The 12,189-nt window shown below is 44.1% G+C and overlaps 1 protein-coding gene across 3 annotated transcripts in view; it reads right to left on the reverse strand.

Moving 5' to 3' along the window:
- Positions 1-3,016: 3,016 nt before the first annotated feature.
- GPATCH2L (G-patch domain containing 2 like) overlaps positions 3,017-12,189 on the reverse strand; it is a 59,301-nt gene continuing 50,128 nt past the window's right edge. For all 3 annotated transcript variants that reach the window (XM_059689670.1, XM_059689634.1, XM_059689645.1), the window contains one exon: positions 3,017-7,984. In XM_059689670.1, the coding sequence (XP_059545653.1) occupies positions 7,958-7,984 (27 nt within the window). In that variant the 3' untranslated portion in view covers positions 3,017-7,957. The remainder of the gene's footprint in view (positions 7,985-12,189) is intronic.

The following is a 12,189-nucleotide window of genomic DNA, read 5'->3' on the forward strand; positions in this document are numbered from 1 at the left end:
AGTTCTCTGACAAAGATCCAACATGGTACTCAAAAAGTGATGAAGAAATGGGTCTGTCTCAGTCCCTAAACTCAAACTAAAATCTTACCAGCAGCAGTAAAGTAAAAAACTAGAGAGGGCACAGGTGGGGGTAGCCTCCTCACATGCAGAAGTGGCCCCGGCCTCCTGACCAGTCCAAGACCCTGGAAAGAAGAAAGCAGAAAAGGGACCACAGTTCAAGGCAGACTTCATGAACAGCAACTTCACCCACTAGTAAATAGGGTGGTCCTTAGAATCTAATACGATTAGCCATTCTCCCTACCTCAGGGGGCTTGGAGGAGGAGCAAAGAGAAGTGAGGGAAGGAGTAGAGACCTTGAGTATTCATCCCTAGAAATTTACAATAATTATTAACGAAGGTCAATGTTTTACTCTAAGCCCTTGCTTTAAGTCAGTGCATTAAGGTGGTTTGGTAAAGGAACTCATTAGCACATAGGTGTTAACTGAACTTTTTGGAGGTGAGGACTAACATCTGGGACCTATCAACCAAATGCCCACTTCTGGAGAGTGACAAAGAGCAGAGGAGGAGGAGAAAAATCAGGAGAGAGCAGGGTCAGGAAGGAAAGAATTCCAAAAAGGAAATGGTTATCAGTATCAAGCTGTGAAGGTTAACATAAGGACTAAAATTTGGCAATTAGAAGTCACTGGCGAACCCAGCAAGAACAAGTTTAGTGGTGATGAGGGGAGTGGCCGGGCTTGCCCATCTGCACGTTGCTTTAAAAGCCTGGAGCCTGTCCTCATCCCCACGTAACTGGGCTGATTCAGTTGGGGGTGGGGGGGAGGGAATTAGGATTTTTAAAAAATCCCCCCAGGCCATACTAATGTGCAGCCAGGGTTAAAAACTACTGCTTCAGTGAATTGAGAATTTTGGGACAAAAGTACAAGTGAGGGCAGTACTTTAGTGATGATCAAGGGGTTCAAAGAGTTAAGGAAGGGTATTTTTGTTTGAAGATGGAGTCTGAACATGTTTGAATGCAAAACTGTATGTGCCAGGAGTGAGCACTGTAGCTAGATGGAGCGACAGAGGAGGGACCTAGGGCACTGCAGAAGGGATTCGTCTTGAGCAGGGCAGGTGAGGGTGTATGTGAGGGTGTACGTGGGGACTCCTTTCTAACGCTCTGTTATCTGTAAAGGGAGCGATAGATGAGCTGCTGAGTTGAGAGGAGGGGGTAGAAATTTTTTAAATGGCCACAGTTTGCAATAGCTGCTGCTAACAGGTGGGAGGCTGAGTGAGCTAAATACTGAGAGCCATTCAAAATGTCAGCAAGATTTTGGTGTGGTAGAAGCTTCCACAGTCATGACAATTTTTCATGGAGAAATACATAGCCCACTGGAAAGAGCAAGCTATAGAATCTACTCACAGTGAAATGGGTTAAGTCAAAGCCACCACGCCATTCCTAAATTCTCTGATATTCTCTTTCCTTTTTCAATTAAAAACACTGAATGGGAGAGCTGCAAGGGTCAGAACTCACTTCTAGAGAAAAAAACACATTAATTTTCATAATTTATATCTTAACTATTTTATATTCCCACATCTTGATAATATCTAGAAAAAAAATTTTTTGGCTTGAGGTACTTTTGAATGGTTTTCAAGATAGAAAAGGCAAATTATATAGTGCTATAAAAGGCTATAAAAATTGAAATGTAAAGGTAAACAGCCTACACATGTATATTAATCATAGTTTTTAATTTTCTGTGAATTATGTCGTCTTGACACCTTAAGAAACCTTTCTGGCTGGGAGAGACTGCTTCTCCTAGGGCTAGCCAATTCTTAGAAAGAGCAAAGGATTCAGCCAGCAGCACACTTTTGAAGTACAAACTTACCAGGGACGACGGAGCCATGCCTCCTCCATCTGACCCGTACACCCCAGGAAGCAAACATCCCAGGGGAGCTATGAGGCAACAAGGGACCACTCTGTAGCCCAAAGGGCCCCAATTACCCAAACTAGCCATTCCTGAGCTGTCTGCCCTCGCTGCCTTGCCTTTCAGGAGGAAACCCCCATAAAGGCTCTGGCCTACACCTATCATTTGCTCCTGGTCTTCTGCTTCCTGTTCCAAATCTGGTGTTTGTCCTGTGGCCTGGCATGGCAACTTGTGCATTGTTTCTAGGTAAACTATAACATTAAACTTTTCTTTCAATGGTATTGACCTCTACATGTCCTCACTCAGTCACCTTTATAAACTTTTAAAAAATTATTTCAGAGAGGAAAGGAGATAGAAATATCAATGATGAGAATCATTAATCAGCTGCCTCCTGCACACCCCACACTGGGGATCAAGCCCACAACCCAGGCATGTGCCCCAACCAGGAATCAATCCATGACCTTCTGGTTCATACGTCAATGCTCAACCACTGAGCCACGCCAGCCGGGCAGTCACCTTTATAAATTAAGACCTGGCCACAGAACCACATGAGCATCCAAGGCAATGAGACTAGACTCCTCCTCCTCCCAAGAGAAGTTGGGTTTGTAAGCTTTAGTAGTCAATTAGGGCCCAGCCCAATTCATACAAATAAAATCTAAAGAAAAAAAAATGGTCATTTCAAAACTTTTAAGATTTAAGTTCTGTATTCTGAAACACTGAACCCATGAGTGAGACAATCTGTATATAACGTGCTGTTGGTCCTCAACTCCTGTAGACGAACTGCTTGAAATGTAAGACAATAGGATGTGATTATGTGGGATAACTGAAAATTGATTTTTACATGTTGTGAATGTGGGATTAAGTCCTAGCAAAAGATTACTGACAACTCAACAGGTATTTACTACAAAAGGTATGTCCTCAGGGTGGCTTTTCTTCCAACTTCTTTTCTGTTTCACATTTGTGAGTCATGCTTTAAAGGCTTCAGCATTGTGACGCTGGAAAACACATAACATTTTCCCATGAAACTAAGAGACAATGAATAAGAATCATAGTCATGAATGGCAGTATCTTACACAAATGTTTTACTGTTGTGAAAAATGACTCTCACTCACAGACTAAAAATTCATGGTTATATTTTAATCCACTTATATTTTAAAACATTGTTTCCATCTAAATTTGGCCTTGATGGCATTTTTCTCCACATTATCCTTTCTCAATATTTCCAGGTGATTTTTCAGGAGCTTGAGGGAAAGGGTATGGGAAAAAAGACCTTAACAGTGGCTGCAAAATATCACATACAAAAAAATCTCATTACTTTTTAAATCCTCACCTGAGGATCTGTTTCTGTTATTGATTTTAGGGAGAGAGAAACATTAATTGGTTGCCTCCTGTACATGCCCCAACCAGGGATCGAACCCTCAACCTGGGTATGATGTTTTGACATCTTAAGAAACCTTTCTGGCTGGGGAGAGACTGCTCCTGCCAGGGCTTGCCAATTCTTAGAAATAGAATTCATTTCTAGAGTTTTGATGCCCTGACCCGGAAACAAACCCGCCAGTACGGTACAACACTCCAAAAACCTGAACCACCCGGCCAGGGCAACCTCTCTCTTCTTATGGAGAGTAATATAAGAATACCTCAGAGCTCAGGAGTTACCAGTATAGTAAGTTGTTAACTGGCAAATCGTGTGGCTCTCAAACACCAACCTGCACCAGAGTCCCCTGGAGAGCTTGTAAAAGGTTGCTGCTCCCACCCTGTTTCAGATTTAGTGGGGGAGACTGAGCTGATACTGTTGGTCCAGGCAGGCCAGCACACTACCGTAAGCACCTACCCCCCTTCCCCTCGCCTTCTCACTTCGGACCTTGCCAAGACTGCTCCATGGTGAACATCCTTAGGACATGCCCCACTCTTCAATACTGTGCTTTAAGTTTTTCTTATCCCGAAATTTGGCAATTTTACCAAGTGCCTGTCTATAGATAGTGGCGGGAAATTTTCTTCTTAGTCACGTTTGTTTTGCTGGACTTGTTAAAAACCTTATAATCCACACTTTTGAGCAGTATCACTCCTTTTCCTTGGTACTGTTCAATGCTGCTGCTCCCAGGCATTTGACATTCATCTGTTGTGATCTTAACAGAAGCGAAAGCATCTCTGGGCCACTGTGTGTTGGCGCTAATAGAGGAACCCACCACTTTCCTCACCTCTTCCCTCTTTACCAGTGTCTCATTGGGTAGGATCCCCTCTTGATTGCTGCCACCATCAGTAACTCCACTGTCAAGACTGGAGTGGGAGATAAGGAAATACTGACAAGTAAAATGGACAGCTCGAGCATTAGCAAAGGAAGCAGCTGACAGCAAGCGCAAACCACTTCTATCATCCCTCCTGCCATTCCTGAACCATGACATGCCCCTAACTAGACTACATTCATAGCTGCCGGGGTAAGCCACACTGCTCTCATCCCAGCCCAGATAGAGCTCACCAGACAGAGAATACTGACTATGGCCCCTAATGCTGTTTTTACAAAGCCCAGGGAACAAAACACGTATGGCTCAGAAGCACATCAACAGTGCCAGTGCCGGCCTAGCTCCCTTCTCTGAGCGACTTCTGTGGTAACTGCCCCTTTCCTTTGCAGCATCAGACTCCCACTGCTGTGGTCTCAACTGTGTTTCTGATTCTAAAATGCAAAGATGTGTCAGATTAATCTACTTGGGACTCATAAAGAATTTCATTCCCTGTTCTATGTGTGGAGTTTTAGTTACCAAAGATGCCATAAGCAGCACAGGTTAGATTTATTTAAGCTTTTGGTCATTTTGCTGCCTAACTGGCCTTGTTTGCAGCCTGTTTCACAACCCAGCAAAACAATGCATTTGATTTCTAAAGAATTCAAGTTAAAATCACACACCATCAAATACCATAATCTGTCCCCAAATTTGGCACCATTTAATCTGCTACTAATTTCCTCTTCTGAACAGTTCTTATCAAAAAGCAACAAGAATTGTGATGCAAATGAAGTTGTTCCCTTTAAAATACTGCATCTGAAAAATAACCTTAAATTCCCTTAAACTCATAAGCAAAACTAACTTTTACGAATGACAGTAGATGATGTCTTGAGTTTTGCCTATTTGGAAAATACACAGGATTAGGATTCAGACAGGCAGATGTGTAGACAGTTGGGACAATCCAGAACCCTGAAATAAGAACATGGAACTCAGCCTGTTATTACTTTCAAGCAGATAAAATACATGTAAGCCCAAGGATTAACCTCAAAGGAATTATTTTTTAACATACTACAAAACCTGATTTTGAAATTGTATATTTGGTTAAAAGATAACAGATTTTTTCTTAATTTATGACATTATATAGTTTGCTATATAAAAAAGACTTAAAATTTAAGGTTCAAAACACTCGTTTCTAAGGTTCCTCTGAAATTGACTCATACAGAAAACCAGCAGAATAAGTTAGCAATTCTGTAAGCAGGCTCATGCAGCAGCTTACAAGAACACAATTTAAAAACTTGTGTTGCAAAGTACTAATGTGCTTCAATTGCTATCTTCTTAGGCAATTAATTTTCTTCCCCAATTATTATAGGTAGATATGACATTTTTTGGTGATCCCTGTTGAAGGTATTTGAAATATGTAGAAAAGCATGCCCAAGAAAGATGATAAACATTCATGGCATACTGCTTCCTCTCTCTCTCTCTCTCTATTGCATTATTATTATTTTTTTGGTGGAAACAGAATTTATTGAGGGATAAAAGAACTGCCCGCCGCAGGGAGAGAACAAGCAGGGGGACCCAAGTGGGCTACCCCATCACATACTGTTTCAAAAATATGGGTCTCAGAGCGACTCAAGTCTCTCAATGACAAACAAGAGATTAAAACCCAGGGCAGAGAAAGTCTGAAAGTCTGGGATTTTAATACTGGCTTGATTATGTGATTTTGAGCAAATCACTAAACTGTGATTGCTCTTGTCTCTGTAAAATGGCAGCAGTCACCTGCCTTTACATCATAGAGATGTTTAAAATGTAAAGTTGTATATATGTTACTTTTTAGTTACAGGTAGAAAGGAGAACTGTCAGACAACATGCCATGAAGAAAAGATTCTACCTGAAGGTCTTACTAGGCTATGCTCACAGGACCAATCTCTGCATGAGCCACAAAGCTTGGTGCAAAGAAAATGAAATTATGTCCAAGGATTTCTCCGTCAAATCCAAAAAAGTATGTTAGAAGTGTGCCTCGGGACACTATGGGGACAACTAGGTAAGAATTCACCTATGACAAAAAGCCCCACTTTCACCACTAAACAATTCAGCCGTGCTATATTGTATTCAACAGACATTCCACCTTCTCCATGGCTGGGGTGCAGCCGGCAGGGGGCAGTACACTCCCCACCACATGAGAACAGGGATGCTGCATTGGCTTCAGCACTGCTCCTCACCCCACAATCTCCATGTACCCTCCCTCCACCCTATTCCTTGTTAGGGACAATTGACATGGTCTCAATCGTACATAAAGTGCCACATAAACTTAGCTTAAGTCCCCTCCTCAACTAGACTCACACCAACCCCTCAGATGAGGAAATCCTGGAGCTACCACTGACAAGAGCTGTAATTTTTAGGGGGACACGATAAGGCAGCCTGCCATCATCTGCCCCTCAGGGAGAGGAAGCTCTGTTCCACTCAGCACCTAATGAAGCATAGAAAAGTCCAGGTGCAAGAGCGGGCATCCCCTAGAACAGTGCCAGAGCAGTGGCACTTAGAGACCAGTGTCTGCGTATTTCAGAGTAAATGTACTAAATTTGTAAAAAGCAAGAACCCCTCTATCAACCAGGGCCCTGAATGCAAGACGCTGGGTAATCTTTTCTTTAGAAAGGGTGGTTTCCTCCAGCAGCTCTAGGCAGTCACTTATTCCTCATCTTGACAAAAGAGCATCAACTTCAGGCATGGATGTGTACATAACTCTACAGGCAGCTCAGCTGTCATACACATGGCAAATATAAAGGCATGTCAAAAGACATTTTTCCTCCCCAAAGTATAACCCCAAGAAGCCATTATAATAGAGTATGAATATCTGCTACAGGTTATTGACCTGTAAACTAACAATAAAATCCCGTTTAGTATGTAAAGGCTTACACTGCAACATGAAGTATTAAGACACAAACCACTGACTATTCTAAGTTTGCTGTACAGTTGAACCATCTTCATTACCTCAATCTGTGTGTGTGTGTGTGTAAAATGTCCTCTTTCCATAGAACACCAACTTTGGAGATGAGGCAAAGTACAAAGCAGCTGCTGGTGATCCCATGGGCATCTAGGAGACTGGAAGGAGTCCCCAAGACCCTGCTGCTGGTGTCGCTTCTGAGGCTCCAAATGAGACCTTGATGGATTTATCTGATTGGCACTGTGAGTAAAGCAAGGCCAGGCTGAAAGGCAAGCCTTACCTACTGCAAGCACAATTCCACACAGAGATCTTAACTCACTGTTTAAATTTGACTGGAACTGCCTGCAAACTGGGAACTTCCTCAAATGATATTAAAAGCTCTACACAAGAAGTATGCAAAGAAGTTACTAGTTGTTCAAGAAAGAAAAAAAAAAGACACACCTGCAAAAAAGCAACAGCTCTGTAAATGGAGCTGTAGGTAACTGCTGAGACAGCAATAGCAATAACAAATATAGCATAGGATGACTTTTTAAAACAACTGCTGCCCCAATACTTTACTTTTTAAAAAAGACACACATTTCCACAATATGATTTTCTAAGAGAAAGAGTCCACTGCTTTGTTTGAAGAGGAAGGAGCCAGTCCTAGTGATAAACAGACTGGGAATATCAATTGAAATATGCAAGACTATATAACACAAAATCTAATATTTGTTTCATAACACCCGCTGGCTCCTGGTGGGCGAACTACTGCTCTCTAGCTGCATCCAGGGCTCTTTTCTTGTGGCATCTTAAAAAATGTGGCTGCAGCTGAATCGGCGGCTTTCTCTGGGGCAGAGGTCCTGACCAGCCACTCAGTGTTGGGAGATTTCGGGGCCTGTGGCGCTGGTGTGGTTGGCTCCATCACATCCACAGGAACTGATGAGATTGCTACAGTAAAAGGAAAAAGAGAAAAAGTCCAGGGGAGACAAATTAGAATGAACGTTACTTCAACCCAAAATATTCTTAATCCTTTTATCTTATGCCCTACTAACCCAAGTGGCCACATAAGGTTTTTCTTTTTTCTTTACAAAGAAATAAAGGCCAGATGTAACAAAGGTAAGTATTTCTCTACCTGAAAAAATGGGTTTAAATGAACAAGTAAGCAAATTCAGTAATACAAATTCATAATGTAGTAACTATCACTTCTTAAGCACTTATGTGCTAGGCACTGTATTATGTAAACACTGCATTCATATCTCATTTCTCGCAAACTTGTAGAAGTAGGTATTGTCATCTCCATTTTCTGGATCAGAAAATGAACAGAGAGCAGATAAATTTTTCAGGGACAAAACAGAGCTGGTTAAGTAGCAAGATTCAAACTCAGTGGACTCCAAGCCCTATGTTCCTTTTGTCACACTCCATGACAATGTCACCAAAAAACAGTGTGATAATAAGGAAAATGGTAGACAATCACACAATCAGGCCCAGTTTCTCCACAAGAACACACACACATTGTAGACAGAATAATTGCTTGTGCAGGACTGTCCTGTCTATTTTAGGACACTTACCATTCTGACCCCATCTGCTGAATGCCAAAAGCACCCCCTGGTCCCTGGGACAAGTAAACACTGTCTTCACATTTCCAAACGCCCCCAAGCAGACTAAACCTCCCTCACACCCCCTGTGCCAATGGTGAAGATACACTAACAAAAAGCAAAATGTAGCAAGTTCCGTTTTTACCCTACCACTCAGTAACTCCACTCCTGGAATGTAATCTAGAACAGTAATTTTCAAATTGTGGTCACAAGATCAACTTAGTAGGTCATGACCAGTATTTTTTCTTCTTAATGAAAAGGAATAAAAAATATCAGATTGTATCCAAGGATTTATATACAGACTAGAGGCCCGATGCAGGAAAATTGTGCAAGGGGCTCAGCCCTCGCAGCCCTGGCTTCGTCTGGAAGGTCATCCAGAGATCATTTGGTTGTCCAGTCTAATTAACCTATTACGCTTTTATTATTATATTAGTAGCCCATAGCGCAGTATCGCACACAGTAGGCCGCCCACTGCTCTGCGGGAGCCGGCGGGAACTGCAGCGCACCACTGGGAGCCGTGCAGCTTCCGTAGGAGGTGGAAGCGAGCCGCCGGCGCCCATGGGAACCAGGAGGGAGCCGCGCTGCTTCCTCGCAAGGCGGGCCTGCCATCTCCTCTCCAAGCCTGCACTCGGCCGTGGAGGCTGCCAGCCGGCCACCCTGTCCCTGTCCGTGTCCATGTCCGTTCCAGCTCCGGGGGGCCAGCCCAAGCCAGGGTGTGGCAGTTCACTGGCCCCGTGTCTCTGTCTCCGTCTCTGTCTCCACTCCCAGCCTCACCTACACGCACAACCTCCTCCTGTCTCATCGTGACCCGTTACGGCGTCCTGGCCTAATTTGCGTATTTCCTCTTTTTATATATAGACTAGAGGCCCAGTGCACAAAAATTTGTGCACTCAGGGGGGGGAGGGGGGTCCCTCAGCCTGGCCTGTGCCCTCTCGCAGTCTAGGACCCCTCAGGAGATAACGACCTGCTGGCTTAGGCCTGCTCCCAGGTGGCAGAGGGCAGGCCCAATCCCTAGGTGCGGCCCCTGGTCAGGCTCAGAGCAGGGCTGATTGGGGGGTTGGGGCACCGCCCCCTGTCACACTCAAGGCAGGGTTGATGGGGAGGTTATGGCTCTACCCCATCACACACAGAGCAGGGCCCGTGTGGGGGGGGGGGGGGGCGCCGCACTGTCACGCACAGAGCAGGGCCAATCAGGGTGTTGGGGCGCCGCACCCTGTCACACACAGAGCCGCAGGGTGATCAGGGGGTTGGGGAGCTCCCCCTTATCAGGCACAGAGCAGGGCTGATCAGGGGGTTGGGGCGCCTTCCCCTGTCACGAACAGAGCAGGGAGGATAGGGAGGTTGTGGCCTCGCCCCGTCACACACAGAGCCGCAGGGCGATCAGGGGGTTTGGGCGCTGCCCCCTGTCACGCTGATCCCAGTGCCGGGAGGCCTCGCGGCTCCACTGATCCCGGTGCTGGGAGGCATATTACTCTTTTACTATATAGGATAGAGGCCTGGTGTACGTGTGGGGGCCGGCTGGTTTGCCCTGAAGGGTGTCCTGGATCAGGGTAGGGGTCCCCACTGGGGTGCCTGGCCAGCCTGGGTGAGGGGATGATGGCTGTTTGCAGCTGGTCACACATCCTTCAGGGTGTGGGTCCCCACTGGGGTGCCTGGCCAGCCTGGGTGAGGGGCTGAGGGCTGTTTTCAGGCTGGGGGTGACTGAAGCTCCCAACCACTCCTTTTTTTCTTATTTTTTTTCTTTTTTATTCTGGGCCAGCTTTAGCTTTGAGGCTTGGCTCCAGCTCTTAGGCCTCTGCTGCTGAAAGTAGGTTTCTGGCCTTTGCTTACAATGTTGCGATCCTGCTGGCTGAAGCCTGGCTTGTTTAGCTTCTATATTTGTTACATAGTTGCTTAGAGTTGCAGCTCAGAGGCCTGCAGCGGCAGGCCAGGCAGGGAACGTTGGAGTCCTCCATCACTGAAGCAAGCAAGCCTCATGTTAGTTTCAAGCTGCCTGGCTGCCGGCCGCCATCTTGGCTGGCAGTTAATTTGCATATTGCCCTGATTAGCCAATGGGAAGGGTAGCGGTCGTATGCTAATTACCATGTTTCTGTTTTATTAGATAGGATATAGATATATACTAGTGACCCATCGTGTGAGACCTGGACCCACGGGAAATCGCACAAGACCCAGGACCCCAGACCCTGCCACAGGACCCAGAGTCAAGTCCCCACCCACCCACGTGCACCTCGCCGAGCATGCAGCCTCCTGGTGACCTTTGGTCATTATATTTATATATATATATATATATATATATATATATATATATATATATATGCCCACATATATACTCAAACATGAATTTCTTACAGGGAGTTACTGTAAAAATAATCGTGCAAGCTATTACTCTATGGCACATGTACAAGAGTTTCTTGAGGGCCGTGGTTTTCAATGTTTTGGAATCTCAGATCACATCAGCAAGAAATACATTTGACATCACAACACAAATCAATCAATCCAATCTCTCTCTCGTGTTCACACGCACACTCACTCACTCATTTAACTGAAATTTCACAAACCTATATTTACCATTACTCTATAGTCATTAACCACAGTGCAAAACCCTACCCTAGAAAAACTTTTTCTTTGCTATATGGTTTTTATTATGGCAAAATATATGTAACATAAAATTTATCATTTTAATAATTTTTAAGCATACAGTTCAGTGGCATTAAGTACACTTACATTATTTCACAACCATCACCACCATCCATCTCTAAAACTTTTTCATCATCCTAAATGAAAACTCTCCATTTTCCCCTCCTCCAGCTCCTGGCAACTACCATTCTACTTCCTGTTCCCATAAATTGACTATTCTAGGTACCTCACATAACTGGAATCATATAATATTTGTCCTTTTGTGTCTGGCTTATTTCACTTAGCATAATGTCTTCATCCATGCTGCAGCATGTATCAGAATTTCATTCTGAATCACAAAGGCACTCAGGCTGAATAGTATTCCATTGTATACAGAATATACCACATTTTGCTTATTTATTCATCCAGCAATGAACATTTGAGTTGTTTCCACCTTTTGGTTATTGTGAATAATGCTGTTAGTACACGAGTGAATACTTTCAATTCTTTCAGGTATATACACAGAAGCAGAATTGCTAGATCATATGTTAGTTTTATGTTTAGATTTGTTTTTAACAGTACAGAGATCTTTTATTTTTTTGCACTTGTCATGCCTTGAATTCACAGGGGATCGGTCCCAGCAGCTCAGGCTCCTTTCCACTGGTTCTCACAAAGTGCTTCTCTGGGTGGAGCAAGCTGGCGCTTCAGCTGAACCCAGGAACCTTTCACTTTGCCTTCCTTCTTTTTCTGACCATTTTCCTTCACACGTTTCAGAAAGCTATCTCAGCTCTTAGAGTGCTTTATATGCTCCATATGTACATTAATCCTCTGGGCAAGAATCTTGCCCTTGTTTGTTTACAACAATGCCCACCGCAGGCTGGGTAACTGTAGACTCCTCCAGTTTTGCCACAGTAACATCTGTGAGACATTCCTTTTTGAACA

This window comes from Myotis daubentonii, chromosome 1 (assembly GCF_963259705.1).
Source record: "Myotis daubentonii chromosome 1, mMyoDau2.1, whole genome shotgun sequence".
Taxonomy (NCBI): Eukaryota; Metazoa; Chordata; class Mammalia; order Chiroptera; family Vespertilionidae; genus Myotis; species Myotis daubentonii.